General features: G+C 27.6%; 2 protein-coding genes across 4 annotated transcripts in view; one reads left to right on the forward strand and one right to left on the reverse strand.

Moving 5' to 3' along the window:
- The first annotated feature begins 2,973 nt into the window (after window positions 1-2,973).
- Window positions 2,974-9,169, forward strand: LOC123268371 (alpha-latrocrustotoxin-Lt1a-like). Its single transcript, XM_044733372.1, has 2 exons — window positions 2,974-4,881; window positions 9,157-9,169. The coding sequence occupies exon 1, from the start codon at window positions 3,033-3,035 to the stop codon at window positions 4,602-4,604; it is 1,572 nt and encodes a 523-aa protein (XP_044589307.1). The 5' UTR covers window positions 2,974-3,032; the 3' UTR covers window positions 4,605-4,881; window positions 9,157-9,169.
- Window positions 5,929-20,092, reverse strand: part of LOC123268370 (pleckstrin homology-like domain family B member 1) — a 31,720-nt gene continuing 17,556 nt past the window's right edge. Inside the window, exons 3-13 of one of the 3 annotated variants that reach the window (XM_044733368.1) lie at window positions 19,759-19,932; window positions 16,572-17,802; window positions 15,580-16,399; window positions 14,643-15,016; window positions 14,417-14,567; window positions 13,523-13,926; window positions 12,211-12,340; window positions 9,577-9,744; window positions 7,525-7,782; window positions 7,244-7,451; window positions 5,929-6,360 (exon numbers count right to left, since the gene is read on the reverse strand). In XM_044733368.1, the coding sequence (XP_044589303.1) occupies window positions 7,263-7,451; window positions 7,525-7,782; window positions 9,577-9,744; window positions 12,211-12,340; window positions 13,523-13,926; window positions 14,417-14,567; window positions 14,643-15,016; window positions 15,580-16,399; window positions 16,572-17,802; window positions 19,759-19,932 (3,899 nt within the window). In that variant the 3' untranslated portion in view covers window positions 5,929-6,360; window positions 7,244-7,262. Of the gene's footprint in view, window positions 6,361-7,163; window positions 7,452-7,524; window positions 7,783-9,576; window positions 9,745-12,210; window positions 12,341-13,522; window positions 13,927-14,416; window positions 14,568-14,642; window positions 15,017-15,579; window positions 16,400-16,571; window positions 17,803-19,758; window positions 19,933-20,092 lie in introns of those variants that run through there. The other 2 variants (XM_044733370.1, XM_044733369.1) reach the window with 2 other exon arrangements.

Genomic DNA, 20,092 nt, shown 5'->3' on the forward strand with positions numbered 1-20,092 from the left:
GATTATCAGGTTGCACTGTAATGTCTTTTGCGAGAACATGGAGTCGCAATGAGATAAATTTTCCGAGTATTTTGTCGCGAATACCATGACATTTTGGGAAGACTAATGATTGATCGGCAGTTTCCAGGACACTCTTCATTACTTTTTCATGCACAGATTGCAAATGGAGAAGAGATTTTCTGTAAGTAGCAAAAACTTCTTCCGCAGTCTTCAAAAGTGTATATACTGCCTCTGTCGGATGTTTCAAGTTTCCTCGATTTATTGCATCCGTCCAAGCCGTACTCGCGTTAGGCAAAGGAACTGAAGAGATTATTGCTGCCTCACAATCATTACAACCGTTCGCACAAGTAAACACTGCCCAACCACAAAGGTAATAAAGCCCATAGTTTTGTATTTCGGATAATTTACAATTTACCGGAATTTCAAGGAAATTTTGTGAATCATCATTAGTAGTTTGGAGTTCAGTTTTTTTATGCTTGAGAAATTCAATGTAGTACGGCTCATCATCGTCTTCATATGATACAGACGCAGGGACACATAAATACTGAGCCACTGCAATCAAGCGCATTCGGTAGCGTAATATTGGCGAAGTTTAGGGTGAATATCACCACCAGCTCGAACCTGAGAAAATAAATTTTCTCCAGAACTAGAAGTCTGACGCCCCGTAAGAAGGTACTCCAATTTTTTTGTCAGAACTAGATCTTCTCGTAATTTTAACGCAGTAGTAGTAGCCAGAATGATGCCCCGTTGTATCGGTTTCCATCTATTATCAGAGCTAACTTGTAGTTCTCTGAAAATCTCAATAAAGCTCTGCAGAAACTCTACTCGTTCTAACGATGCGCCATAAGTTCCGTGAGTTACTTTTGTGCCGACAAACCATGAACTCATACCACTGACTACATAATAAAATAAACCACCCAGTGGTCATAGCTGTTTGCGGAAGAAGACCAGTTTGCGCCGCTAGAATTAATGCATGTCCCATTTCATAGCTAAAAATTTTTCTAGCCAGTCCAACGTGCATTTTATCGAACTGTGGTGGGTCTAAAATAGCAGTGGTGAGACCTTTTATTAGAACAGGTCCACCAAGTGATTGGTACTCTACAAGCTGTCGAACGTGGGTAATATTAACAAAAATGGGAAAAATTTTTTGAATTTAGAAAAATGTACTGAAACGAAGAGTATTATCTTAGATTAAAAATTTTTTCTCTTCACTTAGAAAAATTATTCTTTTCCAAATAGATTTCTTTTTTGGTTCAAGATTTTTTTTCGTCAGGCAAGTTACTTTTTTTTATCATGGTGGTAAATACCTCACACAAACGAGAATTCTCAGTAATGGGTTTTGAAATTTTACAAGTAGATGCCCATTTACTTCTCATCTCAACTGAACGAGAAAACCTCAGCATTTTAAAACCCTTTTCACTGCTGTTATGACAGTCAGGAAAGCTACATCCACCCATGATCTGCGTTAATAAATATTAGTTTAGATATTGTTACATACAATAAAAAGTTATCCAAATGCAGATTTATTAAAAATAAATAACCATACTTACTTAATTTAGCTCTTCAATACACACTTTCAACAACAAAACGTTAAGAAAAAACAAATTGACATTTTTAAACAAATGACAATCGCGAAATTCTATACTACTTGTATCTATCAAATAAATTAAAAATTTTCATTTGACTATACACATACATAAATAAATATTTTTAAGAATAAATAATTGTCATTATAATTTCTATAAAAATATAAATTAATTAGGATAAGAAATAATTTGCAATTAATAAGTACAATCAGATACCTCATAAGGGTAACGTTGAATTCCAAATTTCCCACCAGTAGCATTTGAATTGTGAAAAATTTTATTGTTAATATAACCCGATATTGTTCATTATATTTATTATAACATTTTGATAAAAATTTCAATAAATTAAAATGACTGTGTACATACTAATTACTTACCTGTTTTTAGACGAGCTCTAATCTAATTATTTTTACTATTAATTAATAAATAATAATAATACATTCAGTATAAGACCTGACAATCTATTGGAATAGTAAAAATTATAATAAAACTATAGAATAATTGTAAAAAAAAAAAAAAAAAAAAAAAAAAAGAAAAAAAATTTAGAATTGCCGAGTTTCGAACCCGGACTTGGTAAATGTAAAGTTATCAAAAAATAGAGGCACCACAATAGAACTTAACGAAGTGATGTAAGAGGCAAATTATAAACTGCGTTTAGGAAAAACCGGTTAAACCGGAGAATTTACGAATGCAATAAAAAAGCTATTTAAAGGTTTTTATTTAATTATTATTATTTATTATTATTGTTAGAGGGTGAAAATAATTTTTTTATGCAATGATTATTTATTACATAAAATTTATTATTATTGCGAGAGTTAGCATGAAAATACTTTAGTTGCCGGTTAGTGTGTATGACACACTCGTGGTGGCGCGACCGATTGACACATTTCCCATCATGCATTGCAGGATTGGAATACCTTCTTATATATTATCTTAGGGATACTCTGTATATAGATATATATTGTCTACATTTATCCCACTAGGGACGCGTGCGCATTATAGTCCTATTTCAGCTGTTTGATATTTTTTTTCACATTCGCTTTATTTCATAATTAAATTAGCATTATGAGTTGTGCACTTTTGGATTTTCCAAATTTTTTTTCTATACGGAAAAAACTTTTTTTTTTTCATTTTAATTCTTTCTTTTACCGACAAAAAAAAATTTTCCAAAAGAACGGATGTACTCCGCTAAAAAAACTCTAGATTCACTCTACACGCGGAGTATTTTATTTCTTCATTCCGGTCTTCTGAGTGATAGGAGTGAAAATCACTCTGAATTTATTCCTGATTTTTTACAGAGTATATAAATAAAATTGAATGAACGAAGAAAAAAATTTTATCATAGAAACATTAAATAATTATCAATTATTAACTTTTTTACAGTAGCTTTGTGCACCAAAAAATATTTTTTTCCGTTATTTTTACAATCATCATAAATAAGAGAAAATGATTCAAGGATCCAATGCCAATTTTAAAGTTATGGATACAAGTACACTAATTAGCCACTCTGCAAATCACGACGCAAATAATCTTTTTTATCATGCCATTAAGACTTTGAATTGGGGTGTAATAAAAAAATATTTGAAAAATGGAGCTGATATTAATGGTAGTTTGGTATCAAGTGGTCCTCAAGCTGGTTACACAGCATTGCATCTCGCATGTATGGAAAAACATCAATATAAAGCATTAAAATTGTTACAAATGTTCAGTCCAGATGTCAATGTAGTGGCTGACGACGGAACCCAACCGATTCATATCGCTTGTTTATTTAGAAATGAAAAGATCTTTTGTAAGTTATTAGACGCTGGTGCTAATGTTGAAGCTGAGCTGACGCAAGATCATTTGAAAAATTTCAAGTATTTCGTATGGTCTGATGACTTTAATGGTAAAATGACGCTACTAACTTTTGCTGTTCTTAATGATCGATTTGAATATATTGAAACTTTGTTAAAACACAACGCTAATATTAAGGTCACTAGTACTAATAAAAAAACACTATCGATGTATGCTGTTGAACATAATAGTTTTTGTTCATTTAATTTCATTATGTCTAAGTTGAATGATCGAGAGCTTATAAACGCTCGCGATAATAATGACAAACATGTAGTGTTACATTATATATTGGACGCGGATAAGTATGGAGGTTTTCGATTTGACGAAAAACAACAGTGGCATAAGGATGACCATTTACATGCTCTAGATGCATTAATTCATGCCAGTGTTGACATTCATGCAACTGTAAAAGGAGATCGAAGCACATTGTTCATTAATGTTGCAGCTTATAGAGGTTGTTATGAAATTGTACAATTGTTACAGGCTTATTACGCATTTGCTGGAAAATCCAGAAATTTATTCTATGCTACTCGCCTAGTTGAAGATCTTGACAAATATTTTCGTAAGCACAAAAACTTATTTGGTAACAATTATTCAAGAGACAAAATCGATAGTCAGAGACAATCAAATCTTGAATCCATTCTAACAGAGTTGGTTAGCAGATGCACATTTGGTTTACCCGCACTCAAAAAAGAAAAAAAAGTAATGAAAAGATTAATGGTTAAAAATTGTGAAATCATAAACGTTGTATGTAATCACGTGATATATTTTATCCATGGAACTTTGAAGAAAACAATAATTACATTTGGAAATCAAAGTATGACGCTTTACGATCTGGCTGTGAAAGTTTTCAATAAAAAAACTTTATTACGATTGGTGAGAAATGAAAACTTCATTATTGCTTTCAAAGATGTTTATGAAAAAATGAAGTCCTATGGCATACGAAATGAAGAGTTTTTAGTCATGCTCGCCCTGAGAATTGAGAAAGGTCAAATAAGGATTGAACTTTTGAAAAAAGTTAAAGAAATTGCACAACTGACTGAAGCAATACCTTTGCCTTATGAAATTATATTAGAGATTATTGAGTTTCTTGAAAACGAAAACTTGGAAATACTTATTAATGCTTTTGATGCTCAATTTCAATCACTTCAACAATCTTATACCTCATTTTTACTAAAAAATTAAGTATGTTCCTACTAAAATGATATGAATTGTATGTAATTACTAATTACATACAATTCATATCAATTACTAATTGGCTGCGTTCAAGTTTACTGAGTTCTTAGCAGATCTGAGCATATCTTGTAGCAACAACTTAAATTAACTATATTATTTTTTTTTTTAATCTATAATAAAACAATGCAAGGTATATTTATTTAAGTGTGTTTAAAATTAATTTTTTTGGTAGATAAAGTCAGCCCTGCTCAGAACTTAGTAAACCTGAACGCAGCCATTAGTTATGGTTTGTAACACTTAGTGTCCGAGTGAATAAATACAACATTTTGTCATCAGAACAATTATTGTTTCCTTTGAAAATTTTTAGTAAATCTTGGTGTTTAAATTAAGTAAAAAATTTTTATCGTAAAGATAGAAATATTATAGCTCATAGATATTACTAAGATATAAAGGTTAAAAAATAATTAAGTTGTAAAATTTATTTTTTAAAAGTTATAACGTTTACGCCTCCAGCAAAAGTTTACAAAATCTACACCGTAAACTATTAAAACTACTTTTTTTCTATAAAAGAATAATCTATTAATTTAAGAGTAATTTTAATTTATTGCAGTAATTATGTCAGTTTCTTTTAATTCATTGTAAGCATTTAAGATACAATCTAATACGAGGAAATCGAGAAACATCGATTTTTAATTGATGCTCGATCAAAGCCATACGCTCGCAATAAAACCTCAGACTAAACTTTTTTTTTTATTCTTAAATTCTATGGTGAGATTTTTCAAATTCTCACAATACTCATAAATTAACACTCTAGCTTTGATAAACGTGAATAAGTTTATTTTTTTTATTTTGTGAAAATATAAAATAAAACATTTTTACTGTTTTGTATAAATTTTTTTATAGCGTGATTTCCAACAGAATGACATTTGTGATAAAAATTAAAAGAGATCGACTTGTGATGTGATATTCCACTGGCTTGCGATGGGTCAGACTTTGTAAGCCGAATTTGATAACTTTCACATTGATGTGTTTTAAAGAAAACGATTTTTTTACGAAAAAAATTTCAACAATGTTTATTGATCATTTAATAATCATTAAATGTAATGACTGAATACAAGAAGTCAATTGGTACATTTTTGAAAAAAATACACACATAAAATATTTATTCTAGATTTTAAAATTCATTTTATAAAATATTAAAAGCTGTTAAATTAAGTAATACATAAAACATTAATTTTAAGCCTGAAAAACATACTATTCAGTCCAAAATTTTATAATATTCACCGTTATCTTAAAAATATATTATTTATATAAGTTGATAACTTACGAATTGTAAATTACTACGAACTTGGAAGACTAGATTGAACATTATTTATTATAATAAAATCAAAATTTTGAATGTTGAAAAAAAACTAATATTGATTACAGCAATAAGTTGTATATTAATTTATAAATTCTGATTAATCTCTTAAAATATAGAGAACTTTCCAAGATTGGGAACATGAATTACCTAGTCTTTTATTTTTTCCTTGATATAATTCAAGTATTCATTAAGTTTAATAAAACTTATCATATTCAACTATAATTATATCTGTATAACTGCACATCACATAACGTGAATCGTTTGAAATAGTGCTTTACTGTCGACGACTCAAATTCATTGAATTTCAATCGTCTCTTTTATTTTATTAAATTATGGCGGAAAAGTATTTAGGCACGAATAGGCTTTGTAATGTTCTTATTAGATAAGATCCTCCGAGAAGTAGGGGAGAAGGGGGTCAATTGAACCAAAAAAAGTTTAGTAATTTTTTACTATTCGAATTAAAACTAAATAATAAATTTTTTTTTCTTGGAATGATAGTTTATTAAGTCTACTATCATTATCAATACATAAATTAGTTAATAAACAACGTGAATTTTTAAAAATTATTAATTTATCCAAACGCGTCGAATGGTTCAATTGACCCCCGCTCGGGGGGCAATTGAACCACTGCTCGGGGTCAATTGAACCAATGACATTTATAACTCAAACCCGAACTTTTAATAAATAACATATTAATTGTTACTTTCTAATATTACTGTTGCACATTTTTAATACACATATATTATATTTAATAAATTAAAAATCGATTTAAAAATAATTTTAATTACAAATTGAGTTTATCAAATTGTTAGGTTATTTCCCTGAGTATTTTTCACGTCGAGTCAAGATGCGCGCGCATGTCCCATGCTTCTCCGTATGGTTCAATCGTCCCCGGGACTGCTGGTTCAATTGACCCCGTATAATTTTAAAACAATTAATAGTAAATAATAAATAAATAAACCATTCTATCACTATAAACACAGTTGAGGATTATAAAATATAAGTATATACAACTACTATAATTCAAATTTTATCAATTAATTCAAAAATTTAAATATTATTAAACAATTTGTCACCAGCCGAAAAGAAAGTTTGCATGCCTAAAAATAAGAAAATCTCAATTTTTCAAAATTTATCGATCGCAATGATTTCAAATTTTGATCATATCCGAGTTTAACATATTAGAATCTAATTCTAAGAGCATGAAGCGTTTTTTCAATTTTTTCGATTTTTTAAGTCGAGTGGTTCAATTGCCCCGTGGTTCATTTGACCCCCTTCTCCCCTATCAAGAGTTAAATTATCAGTTAAACTTGATGATCAAATTCATGATATCCTTCAGCTCCAGTAAATACAACATCCACCCAAACTCTCATCGCTTCTGAACTTGGCGCCATCAAATGATAAGTTCTTGTTGATGTCTTAATAATAAAAGTAAGCGATGGTTGAGGTGATCGAACAGTATTCATATGATCAACATATACTTCTTCAATCGACTGAAAAAATAAAAAAATATTGATTATTAATCTTGAGAAAAATTTTTATAAAAAAAAATTATTTTCTACATACCTGAAAATATATCAGTCCACGAGTTTTTTTTGATGAGTTATCACTGTAGTAAGATAAAGTTTTTCTTTTCCGATCAAATATAAACCAACGTTTGTTCCAATGATGAAATTTTTTGCTCATCTTTGATAGGTAGCCACTGCAAGTTGTTGTGTCAATAATGACATCGCTTATAAGAGATAGCTGGTGACCTGCTGTTTCTATGTGGTGTCTCAAATCTAATGATTCTGATTTTATAGGAAGATACCGTGTTAATGGACGCTGAAAAAATAATTTTATTTAGAAATCTAACTTTTCTAATGCATTCATATAAATATTTTTTTCAGGTCAGTTTTGTAAGAACTTTATATGAGAATCATAATTTTACTGATGCTATCGAGAAAATAAAAGATACAGCAATATAGTGTTTACTTTTATAATATAAAATAGACTCTACAGCTGTGTTCATCGATGCAAATTCCTTTCAATATATTCATTATTTCAAATGTACACTAGAAGATGTAAGAAGAAAAAAAAATTTTTTATTGATTTATAAGTGCTTCAGTATTGCAATTACGTATATTTTTGCGTCATGTTTATTTTTGTAACGAGACGTTACTCACTGCAATTACTAGTGGGAGGGATATGATTAGTAATTATCTACAAATTATTAAAAAGACATACATAAAAAAAGTTGAATCTAATAATTTTATAAAATTATTTTCGATATAAAAATTTAATAAGCTTTTAGTTAATTTTAATTTTACAAAATTTTAGAAAACTTAAAAAAAATTTATAAGGCTATTTTTGGCATAAAATTTGATCACAAAATTTTTTTACGCGTTAAATAATTTTTGTACAGCTTTTATAACAGGAAAAATATAAAGCGCATGTTTTTTTTACAAATTAATTCTCTATAAGGTAAAAGCCCCAATAGATGATCATGTACCAGTATATAATCACTCCATGTATTTGTATACCTATATTTGTGAATATAGATATACAAATACATGGAGTGATCATATACTGGTACGTGATCATCTATTGGGGCTTTGACCTTACGTATACACCATTTTTAAACTTTATTATAATACTTTATTATAATTTCAGTTATCTTATTGAGAAAATTCAAATTTTTCCGTACTAATTTCTAATATCGTAAAAATATCTGCTTTTACAATTTTCAATTTAAGTTATTAGTTTACTTGCGCATCATCTAATATTGAGCTATTTTATTTTAAAAGAGATTATCGTAATGAGAAAATGTCTTAATTTCAAGGCTATTTCGTTCAAGAGTTTACAAATGTTTTCAGTGAGGAAAAATTAAAAAACTATGTTTTTGTAGTTAGTTCGTATACAATATGTCTTAAGTAACTTATTATTTTTAATAAGTACTTTTTTTTAATTTATAACATTTTTTGGTTGACATGGAAAAGTCTTAAAGTAAATACAATTCTTCAATAAAGCAAACCATAAAAGAGTTGCATATTTTTATTCATAGTGAGAACATTTAGGTCAATTTGCAGGTAATTTCGTACAGAAAAACGACTAACACAATTTTTCATATTATTTTTACATTAATAATGTCTATTGATGGACATAAAAATTTAGATTCTTTTAAATGTTATAAAAAATCCACTAATCAGAATTAAATAGTAATAGTATTATTTCATTTCTACAAACGTCAGCAAAATTTAGTATCTCAACACAGACCTTTGTTAGCGCAGTGGTAAATATTTTTATTTCTGCGAACTCACAATCACAAACAATAATTTCTCCATACAACACAGTCGTCCGATTTCAAAACATAGAAACTGACATTTCAAATTTACCTCGCAAAAAAAAGTTAACTTTCTAGATTGATAAAAAATTCGATTTATGAACAAAATATGCATTGATAAAAATATTTTGAGAAAATAAAAATCAGAGTGTGATTTTAAAATAATAAATAAAGTAATAATATTAGGAAAAAAATTTAAGATTTTGTAGTTACTTTATTTTGAGATGGGACAGCCGAAAAATTAATATTGTAAAAAAAAATGTTGTTTTTGTTCTACTGCTACTTTTTACCAATACCTGAAGTTTAGTCTTATCACGATGCTTAACTGTTTGCAACGATCCAATACTTTCTACTTCACTGGAGGATTGTGAAAGTGGACGACTTCTGTCTCCATCAGTAATTCCTATGCTACTGGTACTAACTCGCTCTCCTTCTATTGAAGAAATTCTTTTACCATCTTTTGTCTGGAAAAAATGATTGAATCGAAAATTATTAACAATTTAATATAATTTAAAGTCTCTGCAGTACGAAAAACGATGTTAAAAAATTATTCTAAGTCAAAAAGCATTCCGTACCCAGTAATCGTAATTTTGAATTAAAAATGCCTTATTTTGTCTTTTGATGTACCGCATACAGTTTTTATTAACGAAGTATTAATAGAAGTTTTTCTGCTTCCTTATTTTTTTCTAATAATGTATATTAGGGTGGCATTAAAAACTGACTATTTTTTTCGAGGCTGCTATAAAAGAATATAAGTTAATTTTAAGAGCTTTCTCCAAAAAAATAGCTCGTATTATAAATTTATAGAGATCGCTTAAGATTTGAAAAAATTTTCGTAATCGTCAAAATTAAATTTTATTTTTTATTTTTAATGCTTTTTCTCGTTATGTTACTATTTTCGTATTTTCTACATAAAAAATTGTATATATTCTGAAAATTTTAAGTTAACTTTTTGATTTCTATAAGCTGTTTAAAGTTTTCTAACTTTCAAAGTAGTGTAGATAAATGAAATATCAATTAAAAAAATTAACTTAATTGAAAAAAAAAATCTTGAACAAGCAAGAAAAATTCTTGAACATTGAAATTATTTTTGATTCAAGTAAATTTTAGTTAATTCAAGAATTTTTTTGCTCAATTCAAAACAATGAAATTCTTTAACATTAAAATAAGTTTCTTGCTCAAGATTTTTTTTTTTTTTTTTTAATGATATTAACTTTTTTATCGGTCTATGATAATTTAGAGGAAAACAATAAAAATCCTTTGATATTCATAGCTCACACTGATAACTTGAAAACATAAAAATTACACAACTTTAAAAAATAACTGTCTTGATCAACCTTTATAAATAAAAATGCCGACTTGGAATTTCAATAACATAATTTTCATCTTGAAAAATGATAAATTATTTACAATAAGAATTTAAAACAAAAAAAAAATTCAATTTTTGACGATTTTAAAAATTTTTAAAAATTGAGTTATTCTTGAAAAATCTTATAAAACTAATTTTTGGATAAGCTTATTAAAAAACACGATAACTCAACAAATTTTAATAAAAAACTCGAACGATATTTCTTATATAATGAATACTCATGAATTTTTATACAAAAAAAAAATTAATTAATTAATTTATTGAATAAAAATTCTTCAATATAGTTTTACGAAACGACTTTTAAGATTAAGATAATCTATGAGAAAAAAAAAACTAATTTTTTTTTTTTTACTAAATACTTACGTTTTTCTTTCTCAGGTGTTTTTTTCTGTACGACGATTTTAAAAAATTCATCCACATTAAAGACATAGTGTCTTAAAATTTATATTAATATTTTCAAAAATTTAACAATATTATTATTTTAGTTTTACTTGATAAATATTGTGAATATACTATGAGTTTTAATCGTGATTATAAACTTGACGACATTTTATTATAGCTAACGAATATCATGAAAGAGTAATCACTTTTTTGTGTATGATAATAAAGTACGTCATGTTGTACTGAAGGCAGTGTAGTAGTAACTGTATTTCACTGCTACCAGTTTACAATTATTATTTACTATCCAAGCATATATTCCCCTCTCTTAGTATTTGCTTATGAAAAATACCTTCACTTACGACACATATCGACTTTTAATCACAAAAGTTGTAAGTTATACACACATACAATTTCGAATAAACTTGTTTTTTAAAATCTATAGGCAAGTTGCTTGGCTTTTATTGTGTTTTGTTTGGAGACTGTTGTCGATTTACAAAAACTTTACACAAGATTTTATAGTCAAGTTCTTTACAAACCGATTAAATTATTTTTTATTTTAAAATCTAGATTTTTTTTTCAATTAATATTATAAAGAATAATATATTGCGTAAAGACGCAAAATTCAAACTGCACTTCTCTGTCAGCTGAACAGTAAATGATTTAAAACATTGATTCAATAAAATTGTATGCCTCTTACATCATTTATGTTTGTATTCTACCCCCTCCCCAGTGAACCACTATAGTATTCCCCACCATTTTCATGGTTTTTTCTTTCAGATAATCCCCTAACGGAGGGTCAAAACGGTACAAAATCATTTATGTGAAAGAGTTTTAATCAATACTTATTCTTTATTAGACGTTAGACATATTTTTTAAAATAATATTGTTGATTGACACTATTTATTATTGTACTCGTAATTGATATCTTATTTTAGAAAAATTTACGCAATAAATCCTCCCCTATCTCCATCACTAATAATTTTTTGCATATTCTAAAAGTTTCAATAAATTATTTTGATAAAAAAATGTACAGAAAAACTTTTTTTTTATTTTATTATTTTATTTTTTTATCGAACTAAAAAAAATGCCCGAAATTTGCTGTGTCTAGACTAGAATGCCCCCTTAGAATTTTTATATATAAGTTGAAGAATTTATAACATAAATAAAAATGTAAACTTACGGTATCATTTTTTAAAAGTGGACAAGAAGTATTTGACGTTTCAGGGCTTGAAGAATTGAATTCTTCAAGTTTACATGGTGACAGCTTTTCGTTAATACCAATATCTGCACCATCGCTACTTCTGCTTCCACTGAAATATTAATAAACACTTTAATTGAATAGAAATAATCATAAAATAAAAAAATATATATTATTTTATATTTTGTTAACTAAATTGAAATAACTTACAACCATTGTTTATGGTATTGTAATATGTAATTTTGGGTTGGGTGATAACAATTTTCAACGAACCAGTCTCTACTAACCATATAGAATTTATTGCTAGTAATTATTGTAATTAAATTACATCCTAGTACACGCGTTTCATCAACTATAGCCGCGCCCATTTCCCTCGCGTTCATCTTCACATATTTTCTTCGTGCTCTGATTCACCGAGTTCCTAAATCTTTATTGTATTTAATGACGATTTGTACGATTTGTAAATAAATAATGAGTTTTTAGATAAATAATACTGATTCATATTATAATAATAACTAATAACTATTTATTATGTAAAAATATTTATTATACGTATGTAATATATCTATGTTGATACATTACATGCATACCTATTAAACTAGCGTTTAAGGTTTTATCTTGATTTTTAATGTTTGATATGACTGTTAACACATTATACCAAGTAAAATTTTATCGTACCAGATATGATAACTCCCCACTGAGCAAATTCTATGAAAAGTTACTCATCATGTATTATGATTTAGAAATCTTTTGAAATTAATAACAAATCGATCTGCTATACCAACGAAAAAATTTGATAGTTTTTATCATTAAAATTTTGGTATTGTTATAAAAATGTTACTTTTGCATATCTAAAATTTTAAGTCGATTGAATGAAGCAAAAATTAAATTATTGTAATTGAAATCGGCATTTATTGTACATATAGCTTGAGAGAAAATTGAGAAAATTACGATTTTTTTTTTTTTCGTTATTAAATAAATATTAGCATCTTTGTAAAAAATCGATATATACACAAACGAGTAGGAAAGTAAACAATAGCACAATCTATATCTCGCAGAAGTACTTAATTTAAATTATTTTAAATTATGTTATAACACTCATTTGTTTTAGAGATATCGTGAACGAAAAATTGTGAAAGAAATATTTTTTAGAAATAACTTTCAGATTTTTTAATCAGTTAATATTTAAGTTCTCACAATTTTTTTACTTATCGATTATAGTCGATTCTCATAATAACAATTTTTATGCTGAGAATTCCTTATTTATTTTAAGAAATAAAAAATTCGTATTTACCTTTCAGTAGGACCAGTTGAATAATTAGACGATTCTTCACCTGATTCAATACTATTAAAAGAAGCACAATTTAATTTTCTCTCTTCCCATTGTGATCGCACTTCATCTTGAACTCTTCTTTTTAACTCCTCAACTCTTCGGCGCTCTTCTGATATAACTTGACTTCCTTGCTTAGCAAGGTGTAGTTGCCGATTTCTTTCAATTTCTTTGAGCGATTCTATTGTTTTTCTACCTAAACTTCCCTGACTATTAACAATTGGTGAGCTATGTGTAACTTTCGAAATTCTATCAAAATCTTCTCTACTTGGAGATCGCTTTTCTTCAGAATTTTCTGTTCCATTTTCTATTGAACTTTTAGTTAGGTTTTGCAATTCATCGTCTATAGCACGTAATCTGTTGCGACTCTGAAAAAATAATATTAAGAATGTAATGAAAAATCGTAATAAACATCGGTCAATTGTATGGAAAAATAATCAGTCAATATGTTAGAAAATTATTTGTAAAATATTTTTATAAATAAGAGACATATTAATTATCATGGAACCCAGTTTGCAAAGTGTTCTCTTGCTAATCAAAGTTTTTTAATGAAATTTATGATTTCGTGTTAAGTGAGAATTTTTTAGTATACAGAAAACAGTTTAAATAAATAGTAATAAATATATTGAAAGTTTAAATTCTTGGTCTGTTTTGTGAGGAAGAAGAAGCACCTTTCTCAATCAAAAAAAAAAACAATAAAAGTACTTGATAGATGCACTAATCTTTCTAAAAGCACTTGCAAAAATTTAAAATTTCTCTAATAGATCTAACAGAAAATTCGATTTACGTATAGCTATATACTTTGTTACAGCCAACTGACGCTTGTTACTACTATGATAAATAATAAAAAAACATTACTTCTTCCAGTCTCCTCATAAGTCCAACCTTTTGACGCTCAAGGCTTTTTGATTCCTTCATTGCTGATGTTTTAGCATCATTTCGCTGTGATTCCAAATGATTGAGTTGCACCTTTCGTGCTTCAATTTTATGAGAAATTTCACTTAGGCACCTATTAGAAATTCATTTTAAACATTAATATTACGTTTATAAGTAAATTAAATAAAATATTCAATAAAAATCTTACTTCTGCAATTCTTCTCTGGTTGCTAACTTGCTGGCTTCTTCTTCCAGATGTTGAAATTCAAGATCTTCGAATGTCTTTTTTTCTGTTTCAAGTGCATTTTGTTGTACATGTAACTTGTCGGTTAGTAATTGCTGTTTACTTTCATTAGAACAATTTTTCAATTCATTTCCTAATTGTATACACAACTGCTGTACTTTTTCAACTCGAAATTTAGCTTCAGCTTGAATATTTGCTTGTATTGATGTATCTTCCGCCATTTCTTGTTCAAGTTTATTGATTCTTATTTGAATGCTTATTTTTTCAGTCTCATCAGACGTTAACTTCAATGATTCCGATTCATACTCAGCTGATAGCAATGCTTTTTCGAGTTCAAGCTAGAATAGATTATTATTAAAATTATTGTATTACTTAACTTATTTTTAGAATCATTTTTAAACGACTTTAACGAAAAACTTAGAGTATAATATAAGTTGAAAGAACAAAAAATTGGACTTTAAATCAATAATTATAAAGTTATTAAATCACTCCGTTTTGACAGTTTTGTATAAATTTTTTCTTAAAAGTTGACCTTCTATTTTTTACAATCAATTTTAACCTTCGAACGGTAAGTCTAAGATTTTTTACACTAGTATTGAGTATGATTTCATAGACTGCTAATGATAGTCCAATTGTTTCTTTTTTATATTCAAGAAAAAAAATTGAATTTTTTAGTAAGAAAAATTGACTCTTTTTTCAAGAATAATTTTATTCCAGTGTAAAAATGGCTTGATTAATTTTTTAATTTTACAATTATCAAGTATTGAACTTTTTTTTTTTTTTAATTAAATTATGTACAAAAAAATTTATTAATAAGTTATAATCAACTTTTTGGATTAAAACAAAAAAAACATTAATAATAAAATTGCATAAAGCAGTTTTAATAAGAAAAAAAAATTACCTCACGGCTAATTTCTTCTTCTTGTGTTTCGATATCAGCGATACTCCGTTTAAGTGTATCCATATTGCTAAGAATATGAAGTTTTTCATTTTGTAAAAATGCAATATATTTTCTCTTATCCTCATCTTCTAGTTCCTTTCTTTCTTTATCAGCTTTTAATTCATTTGATTTCGTATTATTTTTTTCAATGTTATTTTTCTTTGGTTTAATATAAGCTTCTTTGGATTTTGATAACATAGAAAGCTGTTCAATAGCTTCTAGAAGATCATCATTCGATATTGCAAGTTTATTTTCAATAATTCCACATGAATTCGTTAAATTTCCATTTTTTTTAATTGTTGCATAAATTGGATTATTATTTTGCTGTGACATACGCACCACATTTTCATAATGATTAATATTTTCAGAATTGACAGGTAAGGTGTTGTTATTCATTTGTGCTCCATCAAATGGTACTATACCATACGTGGAGTCAATATTTGTGTTGTTGGCAGTCTCATTATTTTCGTTATTACCTGGTGGTTGTGTTTGTGATACGGGTGATAAGCTGGATTCTAGTTGCATAATATTATTTTGCCACGTTATTTGTTGATGATTATTATTATTATTATTATGGTGATAAACTAGTTCATCTGATAATGGCGTTACTTGATGTTTATTATAAGATGACCCATTAAGCTGAATAGTTTTGAGCAATGAATTTTGGTCTGAAGAGTCAAAAGAAAAATAAGATTGGCTGCTTGGAGAGTTTTGAGAGCTATGAAATGGTGAACTTTGACCTGGTCTCTTATCTCTTGGTAACGATCCATTAGTTTTAATCCTGCAAAAAACAAAAGATAAAATTTATTCAGAAAGACAATGCATGAAAAACTTGATATATATTCGATCATCTATCCCTAAATATAAAATTTTAAACCTTTAAAGCGGAAACCAGGATCGATGATTCGAACTTATTTTTTTTTCTTTTAGTTAGATCAAATAAAATTTAATACCTATTGGGCTGTTTTGGTTTATCTGATGTATTTTGCTTATCATACTCTGCACACAAAGTTAATATTTCTTCAAGCCTTATTTTCTCTTGTTTTTCAATTTCTTGCTCTCGTAATCTTTCTTCTTGAACTACTTTTATTTTATCCTCCGCTTCTTTCTGTTTTATTTCAGCGTCTATCTGTCTCTCTCTAAGTTCTTGAAGTGAGCAATTGCTGCTTATACTAAGTGTTGGACTTACCATCCTTTCGTTAAGTATTTTATTATCTTTATACTTCGGATTGCGATTAAATGATGGGCTAGGTGCTTGAATTCTTTTAATATTAGGACTTGAGCCAAAATTTAAATTGCCTCTTATATTGTTAACAGATGAATGGGATCCATGAATCGAAAGACGATCACATAAATTGGGATTTGATCTCAATTGGTCTACTTGGAAATATTCTGTCATTGTAGTTTTAGCTACGATCAGGCTCTGACTCATATCGAATTTACGGCCGTATTTATCCAAGTCAGAAGATACTTGACACACTAAACTTTTAGACATCAGATCATAATTATTTTCATGTTTAAACGATTTTGAATGTGCTAGGGAGTTTTGTGTTTCATTATTATTCTCGTTATATTGAGGTTTGTAGTGTTTGAGAAAAGCCTCAGTTGTAGTATACATTTGAATTTGATTATGATTAGATATTGGAACACCATAATCAGAGTAAGGAGTATTTGAACGACTGGAAGATTTGCTGTCTATCTTTTGTTGTTGATCATCAATATAATTAAGATTGTTGTTAGAATTACTGTAAGTTGGTGTACTTGATCGATTTTTATCGAGATTGGTGAGATTTCGGAGTGGAGAAGTTTCATTTTTACCGAGAGAAATTAAATTTGTCGTTCTGGAATGCCCAAAAATCTGAACTGCAGGAACATTTGTCGTTAACGAACCTGCGGGAAAGACTTTAGGTGATACACAGTTTCTACTTTGTCTTGCAAGCATTTCAAATTTAGTTAATTTCCCTTGAAAACCTATCTCATCATCGAGACATGTAGTACGGAAAGATTTCTTTGGTCCTACTGGTGGTTTACGTTCCAGATGTTCAAATGAGTTTTCCGATAGTACGCAGAAATTATTGGGCATTATCGATAGTCTTGGACTCGGTAAAGCTGATTTCAATTGTTTTGCTTCTGCGGGATTATTAAAGCGCATATAATTTGATCTTCCTATCGACAGTATACAACCTGAAAAAAAAAAAAAAAAAATTATCAGATGCAAAATATAATATTTCGTGATTACTATTCATAAAAATTTTGATTTAAAATAAATTAATGAGATTTTTGGAGGATTACTGAGAAAAAACTATTTTTATTAAGAATGAGAATTATTTAAAGTTTTGATAACTGGAAAAAATTAAGCCATTGCAGCATTTTATTATATCTGTACTAATCTGTAAAGTTTTTCTATCTTCGTTCTGTTGTGACTAATTGATTTACTCCATTTCTATAATTGAGATAACATTTTTTCAATTGTAAAGAGAATACTTAGATTTATATAGTAGAGTTACTCTTAAATTAATTGTGAATTATGATATCTAGATGTAGACAAAATACTGATGAATAAATTAGAGAAACTTTGATAAGATAAAACGAAGCAATATTGTTGACTGTCAATTGCTTTTTATTTCTCATATTTCGTCTTCAAAATTTAACATTGAGTATTATTTAGAACTTTTATTTGTTTTGATAAAAATCAATTATTCATAGAATTATGGATACAAACATTTTTTTTTATTTATACATTACTACATAAACATTAAGGTTTTGTCTGTACATAATATTAAAAAAAAAAAAAGATAAAATAACAATTAATCCTGATGTTCAAATTTGTCAGATTAAATAATGTTTAGCTAATAACTATGTGAAAACAATTATCGATAACAATGATAAAAATTTATGTATCAACACTCATGTAAAATTAATTGATGAACTCATTTATTTAATGAATAAATCTCTATCCACAGATTCGGTAGAATCTGGCGCCAAGTTCCGTTCAAATCCGTTGTAAACGGAGCGCCAGACTACCGACTGTGTTTACTGTAAGCAGAACGGTATTTCGAGGTTGTAAAATTTTATTTAATTATATGGTTCTCCTTTTTCCAAAATGATATATTATAAAAGTAATTTATACTTTATTTTACTGATATTAATTAATTATAATCAATTATAAGACTTAATTCACTTAAAATTATTAAATTTTATCAGCACAAACTATAGTAAGCTCAGAAATTTCGATCCTGACTTTTTTTCGATGGGGAATATCAGCGCCACAGACTTGATAAAATAAAAATGTGTAGTAATCCTTCCTATAGACACGCAACTACAGTAAAAAAAAGTGATTCATAGCTTGCATCTATGGCCGTCAGGGTGCACTGGAATTACATCTACATAAACTGTAGCTTCAAGGGGATAGTTTGCAATAAAAAATGCAGTCAACACGAGATTTAAGTTGTTATTAATTGTAAATTTTCATTATAATTACAAAAAATACTAAAATCCGAACAAAAACAGTTTCACTGTAAAAAAGTAGCGCCAAGTCCACGTTCATAAGACTATTAGGAAAAAAAATTTTTTCTTTACAAAGATACAAAATAACAAAAAAAAAAACTCCGAGTAACCGATATGATTGTCTATGATTTTCGGAAATTAAAAAAATTTTATTGTAAATTTAAAAATTAAAAAAAAAATTTTAGTACGTATTTGGTGTGCGTCATTGTGTATTTCAATTTTTTTAAAGTCCTAGTAAATAGATTTTACGAATTTCATTAAAAGTAAAATATTTTGCAACCGCGCACACTAAATACGTTCTAAAATTTTTTTTTTAATTTTTAAATTTACAATAAAATTTTTTTTAATTTCCGAAAATCATAAACAATCATATCGGTTACTCGGATTTTTTAATTTTTTTATTTTGTATCTTTTTGTAAAGAAAAAAAAAAATTTTTTTTTCCTAATAGTCTTATGAACGTGGACTTGGCGCGACTTTTTTTACAGTGAAACTGTTTTTGTTCGGATTTTAATCACATAAAAAACTTTAAGAAATGTCAAGAATACATTATTTATTTGTTATCTTAATAGTAGATTTTTTTATATTATTAAAATAACTTCTGATAATTACTACAATATTTATACTAAATTTACCTTGAGTAAGTTTAATAGGTGAGCTTACAATTATACCATCAACTAGTGTATCTCCGCTTACAGGATGAAGAATAACAATACCGTTATTATTTTCAATTGTGCAGTGGATAGGTTCAACACCTGTCCCTGTTATAGGAATGTCAGCATTCCGTTCAGATCCTACAATGATTTGTCCTAAAAATAGATCAAATTAAAAAAAAATATAATTTGTATGTTTTTAATCTTTGTAATAATTGTTTGTTTAAACTTAAAAATCGGAAATTATAAAGATGGTATTCGAATATTATATGTTAACAGTTTAATAGTTAATGAGCTCACATAATGATTGTTTAAT

Source organism: Cotesia glomerata, linkage group LG7 (genome assembly GCF_020080835.1).
Source record: "Cotesia glomerata isolate CgM1 linkage group LG7, MPM_Cglom_v2.3, whole genome shotgun sequence".
Taxonomy (NCBI): Eukaryota; Metazoa; Arthropoda; class Insecta; order Hymenoptera; family Braconidae; genus Cotesia; species Cotesia glomerata.